The following is a 23,480-nucleotide window of genomic DNA, read 5'->3' as shown; positions in this document are numbered from 1 at the left end:
GTATTACACACTATAAACTTATATTAAATTAGTTCATTTAACCATAAAATAATATATTATCTTTTGACCTTTTTGCGCGTAGCCAAAAAGGAAACGCAGAATACTCATTTCCCAAAGCTAATATCTTTTTCATATTTATTAGATTTTTAAACTGAACCCTTAAAATGTATTTTAACGCACTTTAAAATCTTCTATAAATGAGATCGTCAATAATTTTCAAATACAAAGATCAACTGGTCTCACACGAACTTAAGATTAAAAACCTAATGATATCTCTCACCAATTTAAAATTCTTAAATTCCGCAAACCCTTGCCTTGTAAATTCGGGATAGGCATTTGCTCTACCTTGTCCTTATGAATATTAACCTTCATGTTGTCCAATATTTTCTACTGTATAATCTTGATCTTCTAATTCTCTTTCAAGTCCATTACTTAGCTCTTATTAGACTCTGGGGCAAAAAGAATCATCTATCCAATATTAAACTCACTTATATACAAAAATAACACCGTTTTAATGATTATCCCATTTTGAACGGCCAATTCGACATTAATCTCAATTAATTATCTTTATATCTAAAATGGGCTACCAATGGCTTAAAGTTATACCTAGCTCTAACCTTCAGCTCATTCCCTTAACTAATAATCTCTATTAGCCTGCACCTTGGCTACAAAACATTATTACTTATCTTGTATTGACAGTGGCCAAACCATAGATGACAAGGACCACCACCCTTCCTGCAAATATTCCGTGGATGTTTTTAATTTTTTATCACTTTATTTACATAACTATCAATAATAAGGTGGACCATTTAAACACCCTTTTGCTCAACTTATCATTTCGAACAGGGCAGTTAGAAAATGCATCAAAAGACGCCTTTTACAAATTGAAAGCGGTATCTATTAAAGCTCAAAAATCGGAATTCGGGGGTTTACAAAGGCAAAAAATGATAGACCTATTGTTTCAAACTCAAGAAGCCATATCTAGTCTCCAAATCGAAGTATATTTGATTTTTTAATTATAATATATTGCTAGTAAAATTTTATTTAGATGTATATTTTGAGATATTAAATTTAAACTTAGATCATCCACTTTGATGAAACCACTAAAATATTAAAAAGTGAAGATTTTATGTTTTTAAATATATTAGATTATTAATTTAGATCAGAACAAACTAAATAAGATAGTGGTGCAATCAAATGCAATGCCCCCCCCCCACCTCTGCTCATATCTGGAAGAAGAATTTACTTAAGATAAAAATTTCAGGGAAGAAATCGAAATATTTTTTTAGAATATTTTTGAGTTTCAGTTACAATTTATTTATTTAAATATTACTAGTGCTGTGCTGTAAAAGTTATACTTCAAAAAAGAAATGCGTTACTCGTTATGTTCGAAAAATAGAACGTTACCGTTACTCGTAACCTTGTGAAAAAATATTTTCACTATTCATAAAAGGAAGCGTTACTTAATAAATACTCTATTAGTCTTGTTTAGCGGCTCGATTTTCAAAAGCGGTTAGCTCAATATTTTAGCCAAACAAATTACGCTAGCCTCGAGATTTCGTTTATAGATGTTCAAACCTTTCTCCCTTATATGTGATAAATCTTCAGGCTTTCGTAATATTTTTTGGGCTAAAATATTGGGTTAACTGTTTTTAAAAATCTAGACGTTATGTAAAAAATTTCTTTTTCTTCATTTTTTCCTCATAGATAATAAAAATGAAATTGTGCAAAAATAATATATTATAAGATAAATTCTTTTTATAATAATTTTTTATTTTTTTAACAATTGATTTTCTAACAATAGCACTTAAGATCAAAGCCTTCGCTGTGCTAAGCAGTTCAACTGACGCGTTAGGATAGGAGAATTGTATTATTTTTAATAAATAAAATGAGGAACTTATTAGATCATCTTCACAAGTATCTTTATTTCAGATCAATCAAATTTTTATCTTTATCAGATCCTCATCAATTTTTTTTATCTTTATCAGATTAACAGAATTTAATCTGAATTAATATTTTTACTTTTATATGTTTTTTAGATTTGAACTGCTGGACATCATAGTTAGAATTTTTAAATTAGAATCTACGCTTAGAAAGAGGAGACTAAGTGCCTTTAATTCTTCATTTGTGTAGAAAAATGTTTCATAAGGCCAGAGCAGAATTAAATCATCCCTGACATATATTCTTTATAATATTAGATAATATAAATTGAGATAATTATAGAATTAAAGTGCTCCACTTGCAAAATTGTTAAAACTGGGAAGATTTTAAAGTTTAAATTCAAATATAAGAAAAACTTATAGATTTAATTAAAAATTTAAGAGGCAATTTATAACAGGAATGTGAACCCGAACCCGGACCTTGAACCCTCCTGAACCCTTGTATTTTGGCTGAACATGGACTCGGACCCTTTTTAAAAGTGGAGGGTCCAAGGGTTCTAGGTGGCATAAAAATTTTTAAAAATAAAATATTTTTTTTAAAAAATAATATAAATTTTTTTAAATTTTATTAACTTTTTTTGTGGAATCATTATTATCTTCGCGTTTTTCTTTTAATTTTCTTCCTGGACTTCCATTATATTTAGAGATTGATATCATAAATTATTTTCCAGTGTGATAATATTTTATTATGTAAATTTATTAATATTCTATGTTATAGAAATACGTTGATTATTTTGAAAGTGAATTATTTTGTAGTACAATTAATAATATTTTAATTTAAATGATAATGCACAACACGTTGGTCCTCAATTTATATGAAGCTAGAACGATTATTAAGTTTGAAAGATTTCTGTAATGATTAATATAGGAGCATGTGAGGTCATTTTGTCGGAAGATGATTGGTGCCAAATTTATTTGATTTTAAGGCATATGGATTAGATGCCGATTAGATTTAGAAAAATTTACCCTTTTTATACGAAATATTAGAAAACATGAAAATTCGAAAGCAACAATATTTGCATGTTGTATACGCTTCTATATATTAGACACTCGATATCTAGTTTTATTTAGTATTGAGCAAAAACAAATGGCTAGAGACCATCTTAAGGATTTATGGCATGAGCAAAACTCCATTACAATATATTGGTGGCTACGACAATACCTATTGGTTGTAGATAATAATAATGATAGCAACATTGGTGATCTTGAAATTTTACTTTTAGATAGAGAAAAAAAAATCAAATTATCATCAGATAGAAAGGAGCATCAAAAAATGTCTATTGCATCTTTAATAGTAAAGTTCTCAGAAGTTAAGGGAATAAATAAGGATATAAATATTTTAAAATTCTGGGAAGAAAATTCTTCAATATATCCAGAATTATATATCTTATCTAGAATCTTCATGGCTGTACCGGCGATACAAGTACAATATTAAATATTTCCCAAAGATTTTTATTTTTTAAAAATTTTAGTCATTAAAAAAAATCATCTGCTTTTGCATACTGTTACTATATATATATTTTAAATTTATATTTTATAACATTAATCATATTATTTGGTATGAGATTTAAATTTAAGAAAATTGACTTATCAAAAACTAAAATATACTTTAAAGAGCGTATTAAGAAAAAAGACTTTTTAAGAAGGTTCCAGTCAGGAAATAAAAAAAAGGTATTTTTTTATGTTGGGCAAGATCTCAATTGCTTCAGTCTAATTTGGGAAAATTCAATAGCTAATTCAATAGACCTTCTTAATTTTTTTTTATTGATCAATTTTTTTTAAAAAGGAGATTTATTTTACTTAATAGATCTGCCATCACCAACATAGGAAAATTTTACAAATGATGACTATTTAGATATTTGCCATATATTAAAAGTACCAAAATGAACAAATATCTCATTTTACTTAAATTTAATTTGAATTTACCCCTATATAATTCTTTTTGACAAAATTTAATATTCATTTTTGATAATTGAAATTTAGCAAACATATTTTAATTTGCTACGAGCAGAAATTGTAATATTATTTTTTTTAAATCCAAATCAGACTGGTAGAAATGAATGCTCTTAATATTTTCAGGTTCAACCCGTTCCGGGTCGAAAAAAAGATAAAGTTTGTAAAAGGACTTTATTTTCAAAAAAGAAAACTAAGATCGCAGGCTTAATATCTTTTAAAATAATGAAAAATAAACAGTTATCGACCAACATGTCTCTTACAATATCCAAGACCCGCGAATTAGAAACTAAAACAGAAGCTCATGCTATTAAATTGCTAAATTTGTCTTTAGAAGTTTGTAAAGATATTAGCGAGAGATTACAAATGAAACTTGATACGATGGGGAATGCCATAACTCTTCTCAATCATTCCACTAAAATCGAACAATTTTTGATCAAGTTTTCTTCTAATAATACTTTAGAAGTTTTGTATTTTTATGATAATTAAAAATTCAAAAAAAATAAGATATTAGTCTAATTAGACGTTTAGATTTTACTTATTTTTTTTATCACATCCTCTAACTTAAACTACTATGCAATTATTTGTGAAATGTTGGAAATTTATTGTAATAAATAATATAAAAATATAATGTAGAATGAAAGATGTGCAAAGCCGATTGAGTCAGACACCGACATATGTTGATTTACAGAGTCTGAAGGTATGTGCTTAGAAATCGATATAAATTTTGGAGAAAGTGAAATTATTTTTAAAACTGATTTTCACATAATTTGTATAAATGAAGCAATAAAACAAATGAATTTTGTGAAAAGTAGCATTGTTTATTAGGGAAATTCCACGAAAAATCAACCAAAATAACGTGATTTTCGGACGATCATTTTTAAAATGAATGAAACTTGACATGGTTGAATAGATTGTTTATTTTGTACAAATCAAAATTTTAATGTGTTCTGGCTCAAATATATCCCGAGTTATGGGTCTTCAAAGTCTTTTTCTCTTAACGAATCTTAAAATAATGAAAATATTTTTGGTCTAAAGGTTACAAATTTTATATCACTTTTGGCCCTTAAAATTCTCTTTAAGAAAATGTAAAAATTATTTTTTAAAATATCTTTAGTGTCGTTGTTTTTTCGGTGAAACAAAAAATAATTATTTTGAAAAGTTTCCCATTTAAAATGATGACTCATGAAATATGTTACATATATTATTTATATATTTAAGTAAAAATATTAATGGAGAAAATAAGAATTTAAATTTTATTTAGTTTTTTATAATTTTAGAAATAGGAAAATCAATTATAAAGGGCGCGTGAAACGAAGAAACGTATCAAATATGTTTATTATCAATATACTTAAATATTAAAGTAAAAAATATAAATGGTTAAAATAAGAATTTAAATTTTATCTAGTTTTAATAATTTTAGAAATAAATAAATCTATTATAGACAGCGTTATTTTTAAAAATATAAATTTATATTATAAATAACCATTAATATTTCTATAAAATTATTATATACATTAGAATTATTTTAAAAAAAAATACATACCCCAATAAAACAAAACATTATAATTATCTTTATAGATAGCGCCCTCTATAATTGCTTTTTTATTACTAAAATTATAAAAACTAGATAAAATTTCTTATTTTCTCCATTAATATTTTTTACTTAATTATTTAAATATATTGGTAATAAATATATTTGATTAATTTCATCGTTTTAAACGCTCTTTATAGTTGATTTTTCAATTCATAAAATTATAAACTAAATAAAATTTAAATTCTTGTTTTCTCCATTAATATTTTTACTTAAATTATAAACATATTGGTAATAAACACATTTCATGAGTTTCGTCATGGGACACTTTTTAAAATAATTATTTTTGGTTTTACCGGAAATACAACGACACTGATGATAGTTTTAAAATAATTTTTGTATTTTCTTAGGAGAATTCTAAGGGCCACAAAATTATATAAAATTTGTTACTTTAGACCAAAAATATTTGAGTATTTTAAGATTCGTTAAAAGAGGAAAAGGCTCTCATGGGTTATATTTGAGATAGGGCATTAGAATTTGGATTTATATAAAGTATACAATATATTTAACCTTTATGCAAAGTTTCTTTCATTTTAAAAATGGTCATCCGAATCACTGGTCGATTTGTCATGGAATAACCCATTAGATTAATATATAATTTTTAAAATTTAGGAAAAAATTGAGGCTTTATTTTAAATTTGTAAATAGAAAACATTAGGTATGATCAAGAATGAATTGATTAGAGTCAAAGGAAACGAGATAGAACATTTAACTACAATGGCGGATGGTGTATCAAGGATGGTGTCCAAAATAATCAATATATTTCCTCATGGTAAATAGTATTTGAAAAGGAAAGGAAGAAATGTAGGAAGGGCGGAAGAGAAGAAGTGTGAGAGGGAGGGAAGGAAAGAATGAAGGAAGGAAAAAAGAAAGAGAAAATGAAAGAAGGAAGTGAAGGGCATTATATATTTTTAAATTTATGTGACTTTATAGACTGTTCAATGGACTGGAATTTTGTTATGCAGGATTATAAGAGCGGCGTTTACGTGATTAAACCTAACTTGTCTAAGGATGTCTTCGAAGTATAAAATAATTAATAGATTTTAATAATAACTTTATTTTTGAATTCGCTGTTGAGTTAATTATTTTATAATTCTAAACTTCTTCTTTTTTCAATTTTGTATCTTATAAAATTTAATAGGTGGTCTAAACTTCAAAAGTTGAGCAATTCTACATAACAACCACGAATCATAATTTCAGCTCATGCTTCACGAATCCAATTTTATATGACCACCTATGAATCATTTTTAGAAACACACTTTTATGAATTAAATTTGGAAATTTCATTTGCATCAGAATAATATACTTTATTTAATGAAACTTAACAAGGTTATATAATTTCCTTCTTAATATTTATTATTCGGGAATCTAAACTCCTCTTTTTATCTATTTATTAAATTTATCTCAAACCACACAATAAATTCGAGAAAAAGAATCTATTTTTATATGAGGAAATGCATGTATTAAACTAAAAAGGTTTATTGCGACATGGATGAAATCATCAAAAATGAACATACGATCCAAAATAACGCATTTATCAGCGGCACCATCAAAAAGAATGATAATGATGACCTATACAAAGGTAAGGGTTGGACAGTTATACAAAGAAGAATCGATGGAACAGTTAATTTCACTAGAGATTGGAATGATTACAAATGGGGTTTCGGGAATTTGACAGGTTAATAATAAATATAAATACTAACAATAAAATATTTTAACATGAAAATAATTATTTTGATATTTATAGGATATATTGTGAGTATAGAGAAATTTTTTTCTTCTTATACCTCGACTTATAAGGTATTTCATTATCTATGCTTACTTCAAAGTTTCGCCAGTTAATTTGACAGCATTAAATTGCATGTTATTTTATGATCATTAAGAACGCTCAATAATTTAATTTGTCATTACAATATAAATATATAATAAATTCAATCGTATTTTATTAATTATCAGGATGACATATGCTTTTACTTGTATTTTATTATGTTTTTAACTTTTCGCCATTTTTGTGTTCCGATTTCGGCATAAACGTTTTATTTCTTTTAGATTTTATGATATACTTTCTATTAAGTGGATTAACAATCAAATATAAATATATAAATAGAAGCATTCACACAATAAGCAAAACCAGGGTTGGTAAGTCGATCAATTGACCTAGGAGTAATTGACCTGGTCAAATACTCCAAAAAATCTGAAGATAAAAAATTAAAAATATATTTGAAAAAAGAAAAAACAATATAAATGCATGTTATCACAATATTGCTTTCTATTGGGTCCCTACTATTAAGGGGAGCATCTTACTAGTATTGAATTTAATGAAGCAATATAATACAAGAATTAGGCATTTTTACAAAGTGGTGATGATCAAAATATTTCAAGTGATATCATAAATTTTAGAAGTAAAAGCGGCATGTTTAATAGCAAATTATATGGAAGGCAATAATTTCCATAAGAAACAATCAGATTCCGGTCTCAAGTTAGTGGAATAAGCTTTGGCGACCATGCCCATTAAGAGAAGCGGCATTTTACTAACAATTTTTAGTTCTGCTTCTTCTTCAGAAAGAAATAGATCGATTTGAGTTAATATACTTACTAAAACAGAAATAGATTGAAGATCTCGACAAAGGATAATGACAATATTGAATAGAACAAAAATTTGCCCTGCAGGAAACATTAGTTATTGAATGACAATGAATTTAAAGAATATTGTAAAATTAATATAAAAGATTCATTTTACTATTATATACAAAATAAAGTTAATATTGTCTTAAAAACATTTGTTTGAATTTGACCAGTCATATCGGTCAATTGACCGAATCGTATTTGATCGGTTAAATACACAACCCTGAGTAATACATCTAGCATTACAATCAGCTAACATTCTCGAAGCAATACTCTAATTCCTGGATTGGTTATTCCCTGGTAGTAGGGGAGACCAGGGCTAGTCGGCGCAATTTTTGTCAAAATCATCATAGCTCCGAAAATAATGATCGTATAAGATCCTACAAAATACTAATCGATACCTTAAACATCTACCTATAAATATATACTGTTACATTTTTTAAATATTTAATAGTTTTTTCTCTAAAAAAGATTTAGTAAAAGTCATTTTTTGAACCGAGTAGCCCCAAACCCGTGGCTAGTCGGATCATCGATGGGGCTAGTCGAATCAAGTGGTTTATTAGGCTTCTTATGAGACAAAAATTTTTTTTTTCATATTTTAATATATAACTACGATGCTTTATTTGTATAATATTCTATTTACAATTATAACATATAAAATAACAATCTTTTTTGACACATGACCCATGCGCCCAACCTTTACATACTCGACATTGAAACCAATCCTCAAAATTATGAAAATTTTTATAATCTTGTTTACATATAATACACACATCTTTTATTAATTTTTTAACAATATTTTTTTTTGATTTTTTATTCTTTTCTTTTAATAAAAGTTCCCTCTTGAATGGGGATGAGGTAAAGATCTCAGCCTTTTTTTCCTTGATCCTTTAGTTTGCTTTACCAGATGAGATTGATATCGGAGTAAATGACGAACCTGGGAGAGTATTGTTTGAAGGGATAGTATCCTTAATTGAGATGTTAGTAGAGGGGCTAGGAATAGAAGAAAAAGTGTTGGGAAGAGAATTAGTAAAAGAGCTAGGAATTAACATAATTGACGAATTTGAAGGCGGATGTCCTGAACTTTCTCCTAATATAAACGATCTTTCATCATTTGATGAAGGAATAAAATCCTCCTCCCGAAAAATATTTTCATTGTAGGGATATATTCCACAAGATTCAAATCCCTTTTGAATATTTTTTGAAGAGGCTGCTAAAGGTAAAATATCCTTTACAATAGAGGGAATATCATAAAGAGAAAAAGAGATTCCACGATGATTTGGATGGATCCGACTTGTTTCTGACCCTTTTGCGCAACAATTTTTGATAGATTTTGCACAGTTGTCAAGCCTGTTTCGTCCATATTGTAAATTGACATAGGTCTTAATTCTTCTTTATCTAGTATTCCCTTATAAAGATTAAAAAAATATAGAACAGCCTCTTGATTAAAACCAGCCGCTCGAGCTAAACTTGTAGCTTCCGGAGATCTTAAAGATAATCTTGGATTTCTTCTCATAAATGAAGAAAACCATTCTTCACCGGCCATTTTATTAATAATCCATGATTTTGGTATTTTTTTGTTTAATTGAATAGCATGATAATATGCTTGAATTTTTATCTAAATATAAAATAAATAATTTTAGTATAATTTTTTAAATACCTTTTTAACGGATAAACCATAAAAGGGTTTACTACATGCAATTAGATATTCAACAATTTTATTTTCTTCATCATCATCAAAAATTTTTTGTTTATTATCTTGGCCTATCTTGGGCATAGTGCCAACCAGTTTGTATTTTTTGTAATATCTTAAAAAATTTGTTGCAGGTATACCTAATAAAATATATAATAAATTTACTCAAAATTTATCTAATTGTATATTTAAATATATAACATCATTTGAATATCCTGAAAACTAAAATGTTCATATCCAATAAAATGTATTAATTTAAATCATATTATACTGTTAATTATAATTATTATATATAAATATTTGTTTGCTTCACATAATTTATATTAAAAAATTGATCTTATTATCAAGCTAAAGTTTATTTACTAAAATGTTCATATCCAATAAGATGTATTAATTTGAATCATATTATACTGTTATAATTTATATTAAATAATTGATCTTATTATCAGGCTAAAATTTATATATGCAATATATCTATGACAATATATATTTAATTATCACAATATATATATATATATACAAAGATTTTATTTGCAAGATATTTATTTAGGTCTGCTATTATATTAAAATTGATGAAAAATTACATGAATAAATTTATATAATAATTATTATTTTTATATTACATTTATAAAATATTATATTTTAACCTGTAATAGTTGATATTTTTCTTGATGATGATCTTATTTTCATATAGTCTAATAGCTTCTTCAAAATCACTATTACTAAATATTTTCCTGTTTTGAATTTTTCGTATATATAGGCGTACCATATTAATATTATAAACATTAATTGATTGATTGCGCCGACTAGCCACGATTCTACTAACCTCAATGGTGGTAATATTACTAATATAATCTTAACATATATTTAAGCATTATATATCAATCTGAAACTTTCCCAGATATTAAAATAGATATTTTACTTTCATATATTGTGCATTTTGTCATGTTTAAACTTTTACTTTTTTAATACAGCTTAATAATATTAAGGGAAAATATTCTGAAATTCATGTCAAAAACATGTTATAACAGATAAAAATTTAAATAGCTAATATTATAAATTATTTTTATCCCCAAATATGGATATTATAGAATTCTACTTTAGAACAAAATTTCAGTTATTAATCGTTACTAGTTTTAAAGTAAAATCCTTTGAACCGACAAGCCCCTTGCGCCGACTAGCCATGGTCTCCCCTATGTGTTCTTTAGAAATGTAATCCCCATTTACTACAGATTGCACATACAATCTAACAATATTTATTATAATGCTAGCATTTTTATTCCAATAATATTATTTTGTATTTTGACGCCCACAGATAACAAGTGGAATTATTATTTGTTTTAAATATTGTAAAATAAAACTTAAAATAAAATATTTTTATCTAAGGAATATAGAAAAAATTTATAAATTTTTTTTAAAACTTATTTAAAAAAGTATTTGTAATATTTGGGGAAATGTGTGATATTTTATAATAGTAACTAATTGGGGAGATTGTAAAATATGAGAACAATTAATATAGAACGTTATTTGATTATGATAGGGTTCTAACCTTCCTTTGATCAGAGGAGAGCCACTTAAAAACAACATCTCATCTGGGATTATGATAACTATATATTTTATTAAATAAAAACCCATTCAAAATAAATTTCTTAAGTTTTTCATAAATTTAAAGGGATTGACATAGATTGAATCCATTAGGATACAATTTCTCACTTTCGACCAGAGACCTGCAGGCCCGGCCCTAAGCCCCGGGCCGGGCGGTATTTTAAATTTTTTAAATATACCCGGGCCGGGCCTAAAAATTTTTTTTTAAAATGTATCCGGGCCGGGCCTAAAAATTTTTTTTTTAATATATCCGGGCCGGGCCTAAGATTGTTAAACCCGGGCCGGGCCGGGCCTTAATATTTTTTATAAAAATTTTTACATTATGAGTTAATGGTTATAAGATTATATTATATTATAGTTATGATTAATATAATATTGGGTGATGGTTAACACACCTAACACCCACAGATCGATCTAATTATTAATTTCCTGCAAATTTATTCAAAGTATTAATATATTTTTTTATAATTCATATCTAAATTTTTACAACATATTTTACCAAAACAATCAAATAAAGGAATATCTTAAATAAGCCCCAATATTCAAGTATTAATAATATATTTTTTATAATTCATATCTAAATTTTTAGAATATTTACCAAAACATAAAGGAATATCATGGCACAAAATACTAATGATATAATTAATAAAATTAAAAATAATATTTATTCTTTTAGAAATACAAATAATAATTTAAAATCTTGAAATATGGGCTAAATTTAACATCATAGATGAAAATAAAAAAAAAATTGGCTACGTACAATGTAAGAATTGTTCAAGTATATTATCTTATAATTATAAACATGGTACATCACATCTAAAAAGACATAAATGTGATGGTAAATCCATGAAAATTAATAATTTTTTTTACACCTGAAAAACCAACCTATAAATGTAATATAAAATATTTAAAAATTATAAAATAAATTATATTAATATTGTGCAATTAGATTAATTTTCAAAATACTATTTATTATACATGCATTTTTTTAAATAGCGATTTATTTTTATTTTATAAATTAAATAGTAAATTAAATACAATATATTATATTCTCAAAATATTTTCCATTTTTATAAATTAAATATTAGTTTTATTTTTTTAAATGCAATATAAAATATAGGGTTACTGCCACTCTCGGGGGGTATATTATTTTTATTTTATTTTTTTTTGTTATTTTTTATGTTATTTTTTTTATGTTATTTTTTTTATGTTATTTTTTTTATGTTATTTTTTTTATGTTATTTTTTTTATGTTATTTTTTTTATGTTATTTTTTTTATGTTATTTTTTTTATGTTATTTTTTTTATGTTATTTTTTTTATGTTATTTATTTTATGTTATTTATTTTATGTTATTTATTTTATGTTATTTATTTTATGTTATTTATTTTATGTTATTTTTTTTATGTTATTTTTTTTATGTTATTTTTTTTATGTTATTTTTTTTATGTTATTTTTTATGTTATTTTTTTTATGTTATTTTTTTTATGTTATTTTTTTTATGTTATTTTTTTTATGTTATTTTTTTATGTTATTTTTTTTATGTTATTTTTTTTATGTTATTTTTTTTATGTTATTTTTTTTATGTTATTTTTTTATGTTATTTTTTTTATGTTATTTTTTTTATGTTATTTTTTTTATGTTATTTTTTTTATGATATTTTTTTATGATATTTTTTTATGATATTTTTTTATGATATTTTTTTATGATATTTTTTTATGATATTTTTTTATGATATTTTTTTATGATATTTTTTATGATATTTTTTTATGATATTTTTTTATGATATTTTTTTATGATATTTTTTTATGATATTTTTTTATGATATTTTTTTATGATATTTTTTTATGATATTTTTTTATGTTATTTTTTTTGATATTTTTTTTTATCAATTTTTTATTTTTAAGTTATATTTTTGAGAATTTTGCATACAAATTTAATTTTTTTGTGTTAAAAAATAGGAATTATTAATTCCGCATATTTAAGTTATATTTATGAGAATTTTGCATACAAATTTAATTTTTTTTGTGGTAAAATATAGGAATTATTAATTCCGCATATTTAAGTTATATTTAGGAGAATTTTGCATACAAATTTAATTTTTTTTGTGGTAAAATATAGGAATTATTAATTCCGCATATTTAAGTTATATTTAGGAGAATTTTGCATACAAATTTAATTTTTTTTGTGGTAAAATATTTAAATTATTTTTATAGGAGAATTTTGCCTACAAATTATATTTTTTATTTAGGTCTACAAATTTTTATTGACCCCCCTTTGAAGTTTAAGTGATTTTTAGGAAAATTTTGCCTACAAATTTAATTTTTTATTTAAGATATTTAAAAAAGCTTTTTCTATAAATTTTTATTTAAGATATTTTGAAAAATTTTTTCTACAAAATGTTGTATTAAGGGTAAAAAAATATAGAAATTCTTAATTCCGCATCGTTTATATATATCAGGGAGAGAGGGGGTAGGTAATGGGTCAATCATTATCGAAATTTTGTTGACCCTAATGACAGATCCATCCACACCCAAAAAGTCGAAAGGCTGTGGCAGGATCTAAAAACAAACTATAAAAGACATGGGGATCGCGATAATATTCATGAATATCTTCTTGAATATAGATATTTTAGAAAATATAAATTGTTAAATCGTTCTGACATTTTATTCATTTTATAAATGATTGTATTAACTTTAATAATATATTTATTCAATGAATAAAATTGAGTATTTAATACTATATATCGTGTATAAATTTGAATACTATATTTAATTGCGTCATTTAATACTATATTTCGATTTAACCCTTCATTAGTAGAAAGGTTAAAAATCACTTAAACTTCAAAGGTGGGGTCAATAAAAATTTGTAGACCTAAATAAAAAATATAATTTGTAGGCAAAATTCTCCTAAATATAACTTAAATATGCGGAATTAATAATTCCTATATTTTACCACAATAAAAATTAAATTTGTATGCAAAATTCTCCTAAATATAACTTAAATATGCCGAATTAATAATTCCTATATTTTAAATTTGTAGACCTAAATAAAAAATATAATATATGCGGAATTAATAATTCCTATATTTTACCACAATAAAAATAAACTTTGTATGCAAAATTCTCCTAATTTACCACAAAAAAATTAAATTTGTATGCAAAATTCTCAAAAATATAACTTAAAAATAAAAAATTGATAAAAAAAAATATCATAAAAAAATATCTTAAAATAATAACATAAAAAAAATAACATTAAAAAATAACATAAAAAAATAACAAAAAAAAATAAATAAAAAAAAAATAATATACCCCCCGAGAGTGGCAATAACCAAATATTGTATATGCTCAAAATATTATTACCATTTTTATGAATATTAGTTTTATTTTTATAAATGCAAAAAATATAGTATATGCTCAAAATATCCATTTTTATAAATAACAGTTTTATAATTTTTATAAATTCTATATAATATTCTCAAAATATTAGCTTTTTTCATGTATTTTTTAAATAATAAGCGAAAATACTCGCTGAAAAATATGGTAAAATACCTCATAGGTGAATTTTTGTATATACCAGGTCGAATATAATTTTAAAAAATTCCGAGGCCTTAAATTTTTAAATCCGGGCCGGGCCGTAAAAAATTTTTTTAAAATTCATCCGGGCTGGACCGGGCAGGGCCTTAAATCTTTAAATCCGGGCCGGGCCGTAAAAATTTTTTTTAAAAAATATCCGGGCAGGGCCGGGCCTAAAAAATTTAAGACCGGGCCGGGCCGTGCAAATGGTGCCTCTGCAGGTCTCTGCTTTCGACCAAATAAGGAATTAAACTAAGAACAGCAAAATAATCAAGCTACGATATATATAATGTAAATGAAAAGTATGGCATTATAGTATATATAATTTGCAAATTAAATGGGACAGAATTATATTTATTCGAATCCAGATAAATTAGGAGTAATTATATTTATCGATTGTTAAAATAATTAGTTTGACACACTTCCAGGTAAGCCAGAATTAAGCTTTATTAAATTATTCAGTAGTAGCTAGAGTTAGAAAGATTATTTTTTATACATTTTATGCCTTATAACTAGAATATGGAACACTAATGGTGAACACATTTATTTTATATAAGGAACTTTTACCCGCATTATTATTTAAAGAATAGTTTATTTTATAATATACATGTTTTAGGCATAATATTAAATTGAAGAATCACAATTTTTATTAGAAAGGGGTGATATTGGTAAATTTTTTGAATATTATTTAAGGATGCATATTTTAAAAAAAAACGTATATAAATTTTCCATATGAAGGGATAATTATTATTAGAAAGATGACTTGGAAGTTTAATTTTAGGAAAGGGTGAATTTTTTTTGCTGTTGATATTCCCTGTTATTTATAATTCAATTTATGAAATGTAAATGTTTTCTTGCTTTTATTATTTTGATTTTAGGTCCTAGAAATCTTCAATTTAAAAATTTTAACCTTTTTAAAAATTTTTCTCACTTTTAAATTATTTTTTTAAATTGCCTCTTGAGAATTGTTATTAATATTTTTTTTAAATTAGGTGAGTTTTGGCTAGGTAATGAACGTTTGTACCAATTAACCAATCAACATGAGCAGCAATATATCCTGAGAATAGATATGTGGGAAGACTCAGTGACATCTTCAACCACTTCCCAAGTATACAGGGCCGAATATGAATATTTTAAGATTGGCCCAGAATCAGATGGCTACTTTTTAAATATTGGTCGTATATTTAATGAAACTGCTACGAAATACTTTAAAGGTTTTAACCCAGTAAACTCAAAAGATGATGATAGTATTACCGAAAATGATGATAATAAAAGAGTGGACAGCGTTTTAAAGGAGGGTTTAGCTAGTGCAAAGGATAATGATGATGAAAATAATGTAATGTACGTTTCAGATTGTTTGGCACAGTACCATAACGGAATGAAGTTCAGCTCTATCGATAAGTAAAATTATCAATTTGTTTCGAATTATTTTGGTTCTAATAGATTTAATTTAAGAATTTTTTTAATGTTATAGTTTTTCAATTAAAAAATATATAGTTAATTCTACAACAAATAAACAAAAAAAATAGTTTTTTCATCCCGGCTTCTTCAATTTTTTATAAAAAATTTTGGGTAATTTTTTATTTTGATTAAAATAAATGCAAATAATTTTCAATGACTATTTATCAATCAAGAATATAATTTTTAATATAAATGCATCGATTTTGGGAGCGATTTAACAGAAATGCTTTAGCAATTAATTTGACAGAAATCTTAAAAATAAGCAAATATTCAGACATAGTTTACGTAATATTTATCCCATTTGTCACCAATACTCTTGGTGTTTTTGGTGAGAATTCCTTAAATTTATTACATTATTAAGGAGAAAGCTAAATAAGTGGCGATCGTAATGAAGCCTCTTATTTCAAACAAGCCATTATGGCTATTTATCGAAGTAATTGCATTGCTATTCATGGTTCCATAGAGCAATACAATTAAACCGATCTCTTCATTGTTTTTTTTAATAATTCTGATTTTATTAATAATTCAATTTTTTTTTTAAATTTTATATATGCGCTATATTTTTATATAATTGTTTTTTATAAGACCTTTGGTTTAAATTCATTTTAATAATATATTTTGCAAAAATTTCTAAAATTTTAATCTTTAATGATGAATTTGATGTTTAACTTTATCAATTTAAAGGTTATCTAGGATAAAATGCTACCATCCTCATAACTCTAAATCTTGTAAAATTTCCATTATATACGACTATGATCAACTTATATAAAATGAGTCAAGGAAAAAATCAATTTTCTTTTATACCTATTTCCGGTTTGATGTTTCTAGCATCATACATTGACATTTTTCCCTAAGTTAAATTTTTATACAGTATTAAAGAACTATTATTAAACCACTAAAATATATTTGTATAATTATGCTAGCTCAACAACTTTTAGAAATAATTCTATTTCTAAATTCAATAATTTCCCTAAAATTCACATTTCTAGATCCATATCTCGACCCCTGAATGAGATTGAGATAGAAAATTATATTATTTTCTTTTTTACCATAGGTGTTATCACACCAATACACAAAATTCTTATAAAATCTGAGTGGGTAAGGCCGAAACTCTTGTTGATTTGAAGTGGAATCTATCATATATATTATATAAGCTTTAGCCAGAGTTAAAATATCTTAAGAATATTCTATAAAATTCATCCAAAAATTGAAAATGACAATTATTTCTAGGTACTATTTCCCTGATAATTTATAAATAATACATGTTTACAATCTATCTCAAAAAAAATGAAAAAAATTAAATGAAGATTACGACAATTGCTACATCCAAAATTTTAATTAATATTAATAGTATTAAAATACAGGATAAAAATGAAATGTAATTAAGATATAATAAAAATTCAAAAAACAATCTATCGAAATATATTTGTAAGACAAAATTTCAAAACCTGGAATTTTTAAAAATATGTAAAAAAAATTATTTAATTTTTGGTTGAAATTTTTTCTTTACGTTTGGAACTTTTCCTTTCTTGGTCGAGGTTTACCCCTTTTTCTTTTCCTTCTTTAATTGACCTTTATACTTTTTTGATCAGGGTTTTTCTTCTATTTAAAATGAAAATCATTTATGAGTACTTTTTTAAAATTGTTGATGGTCAAGGATTTTAACTTTAGAAGTACATGAAAGGTTTTAATATAATTAACATTGAACAAAAGATGATATCATAGATCTGGACGGGTAGGGTTGAGTAACATGTGCAATATATAATTTATGATTTTTCTTAACAAAAATTATTACTGGCATAGAACTTGTAAAAAATTTTTTAAAGGATCAGAACGAACCTTTTTAAAATTTTTGACTGACCAGTTCAGGGCGTGCCAATCTCTAATTTATATATGATGTTTATACACAAGAGACCAAGATGCTAGCTCAACGAACTGCGCCAAATTTTATTCTGGAGGTTGGTGGTATTCCAATTGCCAAAAGTGCAACCTTAATGGAAGGTATGGGATAGGCATAACTTGGTTTGATTCGTTTATCAAAAAGGATTGGATCAAGGTAAGCCGAGTAACCATGAAAATCAAAAGGCGAAAATCTATAATATGATACGCCTAAAATATTTGACTCATTTTAATTTTTAAAATTCTAAATTTTTTTTTACCATAATTACCAAAGTAATTGTAGATAATTTTAATTAAATTTTATGCTAATCATTTGTTAATATAAATATCATCTATCTTGCATCTTGTATATTATTTTAATTGATTTTTGTACACATTTCCTATTATGATGCTACATTTGACCATTAATATGTTATATATATATATATCATATTATACCTTTCTTATTGTAAGTCAGAGCTGAAATCTTTCTACATTACATTTTGTTCACTATTTCATAATTAATTTGTATGTAATGCATTTGTAAATAAATGAAAAGTTGTGATATGAATATACTTATAATATATCTGTAGAATTGCAAATCAATATTAACCAAAGAAATCTTATACGATTTAATCATATTTTTCTTATGATTTCTAATAATTAATGGGATCGTTAATTTTTTTTTACTATGAATTCTATAAATAAAATTTTTATAGTAGGTATTTATACTTATTATTCCTATAAATATCAGATTTAATCATATTTTTCTTATGATTTCTAATAATTAATGGGATTGTTAATTTTTTTTACTAGAAACTCTATAAATAATTAAATAGTAGGTATTTATACTTATTATTCCTTTAAATATCTGATTTACTCAATTTTTTTTGTTATTTCTAATGATTAATGGGATCGTTAATTTTTTTTCTTACTAAGAACTCCTTTAATAAAATTTTTATCGTAAATATTTATATAATATAATTATGGATACATATAAATATTTTTGTTTATTTCAAGTGCATTATTAGCTTTTAAAACGGAGTGGCACTATAATTTGACAACACAAAACTAAATTATTTTTCATTATGAAATTTTTCTAAAAATTCGCGAATATAATTTTATTTTTTCATGCCTGTGTAGACAATATTAAAATGTATTTTATAAGAATTTAATTACATATATATCAGGTTAAATAAAAAAAATAATTTTATAATAGTGCGCGAAACAAAGATATAAACGTACAATATGAAAGATGATTTTTATATTTCTATTCATCATAAACTTTGTGTTGATATTGATTTGAATTTTTGCTGGTAGCAATTTGGATCTTTAATACATTTAATTTATATATATTTAAAAATATTTATCTGCCAGTACACTCTTTAGATATACTAAATACATTATATTTGAGTATGTCTTTCCCTTTGCATGATGCTTTTGAGCTACAATAAGTATTTGATTCATTATAATATTTATGTAAACGGAAATTTGGGAATAGGCATCTTCAATTATATGTAATTTATATATCCATTTTTGAATAAAATATACCTTTCTTTTTTTTACTGCAATATGGTTTAATTGAAAATGAATATCTGCAATATAATATTTATAAAAGCTTGTAAATTATATAATAATTAGCTGCATTATAATAAGATTTATGGATTATTGAATTATAAAGTAAGGCTACTCTTTTTTAAACGGTAATATGGTTTAATTGAAATTGAAGATTCAATATAATATTCATAAAAGCTTGTAAATTGAGTAATAAATAGCTGCAATGTAATAAGATAAATATAAGATTTATGGATTATTGAATTATAAAGTAATGCTACTTTTCTTTTTATTGTAATATGGCTTGAAAATGAGAGCTGCGATATGATATTTATAAAAGCTTGTAAATTGAGCAGTAAGCTTAAGATATTTGAGCATATGAATTTTAGGCTTAAGCGAAATTTACCGAAAATTTACCGACAAAATACCTAATTATAACTAAAAAATTAAAGGCGGTACGATATGAATGGAAATTTTAAGATCTTTTCAATTTTTTTTTCATTCTTTGATATAATTTGCGTTTTTAATTTAATTTTTATTACATTAATTTTTAAATTAAATTTTTGATTAAATTATATTTGGTTATGATTTTATATGAATACAATAATAAAAAAATGGAATTTTTGAACAGAGACCTGCAGGCCCGGCTTTTTTAAATCCGGGACGGGCCTGAAATTTTTTTAAAAAATTTTTAAAACCAAATATTTTGAAATTGCCATTTTTAGCTGTAAAAATCAAAAATATATAAAAAAAATCCGGGCCGAAAAATTTTTTTGAAAATATGGTTCTCTGCAGGTCTCTGTTTTTGAAATTATATTTTTATTCTATTTAAATTTTAAGTTTTTTTCAAAACTAAATTGATAGTATAAAAATATTGTAAGCTGGAAGAAGTAAATGACAAATATAAATTTAATGACATATTTTATTTTCGAAAACATTAGAGGGGGGGGGGGCTAACATTTTAAACGTAATTTCAAATATTTTTATATCATTGTACTTAGATTTCCTATTTTAAAATGTTAGTTTTTTCCCTCTTAATGTTTTCGTGACAAAAAAAATATTTCGAACCGGAAACTTAAAAAAATACATCTAAACACTTTTAGATAGGAAATTTAATTCGTACAATGATATAAAAATATTTGAAATTACGTTTAAAATGTTAGCCTTTTCCCTCTGAATGTTTTCGCGACAAAAAATAATTTTTCGAATCGAAAACTTAAAAAATTTTTATCATTTAATTTATATTTGTCAATTACTTCGTAATCCAGTACTTACAATATCTTTATACTTACTATCAATTTAGTTTTAAAAAAATTCAAAAATTCCATTTTTTTAAATTGTATTCATATAAAATCTTCTCTTTTTTTTCCTTTTAGCTTTCACCTTTTCTGGTGGTAAGCTCCTTTACTAACTATCTCCACTTTCTCATGCTATTTATTTTTATCTAATTTATATTTGTATTTCTGATCGATTTCATTTGTATCGATCACCGGTGTATCGCTATAGAGGCCAAAGTATCTTGATCTCCCATCGGTGTATCAAATCAATATCGACCAGATATTCCACCGGAGTATTCCTCACACCGAATTATCAAATCGACAGATATCCCAATCTTGATCTCCCACCGGAGGATCGTTATCAAGTCCATTGTATTGGTAGACATTGAGCTTGAGCGGCCCCCGAGATCACCATCATCCCATCATCTTAGCGCTGGCCAAGAAATCGTTATCACCTGACCCACGAATTCAGCTGGCCGTCTTTTTTGGTTTATTAGACAAGTATCCTAGCACCCGGCTGTCCAAACCTGTCGGTGACCGGGGTGGCATTTTCCGGCCCAGAAATTAATCATATCATATGTCTAAAGCCATCCGTCATCGAAGAAAACCCGAAATTCTTTAGTTCCTTACCAGGAATGAACCTGGGACCTTCGGTTTGCAAGCATATATCACACACCACTGGGTATAAAATCATAACGAAATATAATTTAATCAAAAATTTAATTTAAAAATTAATATAATAAAATTAAATTAAAACCGCAAATTATATCAAAGAATAAATAAAAAAATTAAGAAGATCTTAAAATTTTCATTTTTTTAAAATATTATAATATGTTAATATAATATTTTTCTCGTAAAGAAAGTAATAAATCAATCAAATTTCTCATTAATAATTTTCTTTGTTATTTTATTTTCAATATTATTTTTTAGCCTTTCGTATTACCAAGCCTTTCGACTTATAGACCTTGCGAAAATTTAACATTGGAAAAACAAATATAATATTGTAATTTTTTTAAAAATAAATAAAGATACTATCATATGATTATATAATGTTGGGCAAGCGTTGGGGCAGCAAATAAAAAAATGCTTACTTATAAATAGAAGAGAAATTTAAATTCTTAATAGTAATCTCAAATTTTCTTTTAAGGAAATCCCACTCATTTTTAAAATGATCATTAAATTTAAATGAAATATGTTAATTGTTATATATATATATATATATATATTTTTGACATGTTAAATTTATTAGCTTTATTTTAATGATATTTATTTTTGTTTTAAAGTTTCAATGTTTTACGGCTAAAGCACGATTTATAGTTATATTTAGTTTTTCTTAACTCAAATTCCATTTGTATCATCGTTTAAATTATATTTAATTTTATTTTACATTCGTTTTGCGTAACTTAAAATGAATGAATATTTACCTATTGATTTATTTTAACTTATCTAAATTTTTGACAAAAAGAGATATATAAAGACAGTCATATATTATTTATGATTCAGTGATATATATTTTGATGTGTGATTCAATAAAATTATAATTATATATTTAAAATCTGACTTGATGACAATTATAGAATGTGTTAAATACATTATTCTCCAACCACCATTAAATTTTTTATCTCTCTATAAACAACATGGTGGCAGCTCCGAGGAGAAGATGGTATCTTCCGATTATAACAATAATACTTTGAATTAAATATCATAAATAAATAAAAACCACAAATATACATGAATTGTCATTTTATGATAACAAAAATTTATTATTTTTCTTCTTTTTACTTAAATTTGGGATTTTTTTTCTTTTAAAGTCCAGAATATCTTATGACTATGGATATTTTACTATGGATATTTTACCATAGATGTTAGTTAAAATGAGACAATTCTAAACGTACCTAAGCAGTAAAGGAATTTATCTAGTTAATCATAATTTAAAATATTATTTCAAAATAAAAGTATATCTATATGTTAATATTTATGTAATCATAATGGACATAAATAAATATATAGAAAATCGTGATAAAGTAACTAAAAAAATAATAAAAAAAATGATTTAAAGATTATATATAGTTGTAAATTTTTTTATAAAAGGAAAATTAATTAAAATTGTTTTATAAAATAATTATGGCTTAGTCCACCAAAGGTGATACCGAGATAACTATAAAGATTATATATAATTGTAAATTTTTTTATAAAAGGAAAATTAATTAAAATTGTTTTATAAAATAATTATGGCTTAGTCCACCAAAGGTGATACCGAGATAACTATCAGTTTACCTATAGATGAGACAGAGGCCTTTTTTATCTTTTCCCAAGCAAATAGGTGA

The 23,480-nt window shown here is 24.6% G+C and overlaps 1 protein-coding gene across 1 annotated transcript; it reads left to right on the top strand.

The window, feature by feature from the left end:
* Positions 1-578: 578 nt before the first annotated feature.
* LOC135926892 (fibroleukin-like) lies at positions 579-23,480 on the top strand. Its single transcript, XM_065462826.1, has 10 exons — positions 579-599; positions 801-998; positions 4,134-4,333; positions 4,530-4,593; positions 6,136-6,259; positions 6,421-6,509; positions 6,964-7,165; positions 15,976-16,384; positions 18,356-18,500; positions 23,394-23,480. Exons 1-10 carry the CDS (start codon positions 579-581, stop codon positions 23,478-23,480), a joined length of 1,539 nt encoding a protein of 512 aa, XP_065318898.1.

This window comes from Gordionus sp. m RMFG-2023, chromosome 3 (genome assembly GCF_954871325.1).
Source record: "Gordionus sp. m RMFG-2023 chromosome 3, tfGorSpeb1-WG-v2, whole genome shotgun sequence".
NCBI classification, from domain to species: Eukaryota; Metazoa; Nematomorpha; class Gordioida; order Chordodea; family Parachordodidae; genus Gordionus; species Gordionus sp. m RMFG-2023.
Note: the sequence above shows the minus strand (reverse complement) of the source record. Positions and strands in the feature narration are given on the sequence as shown.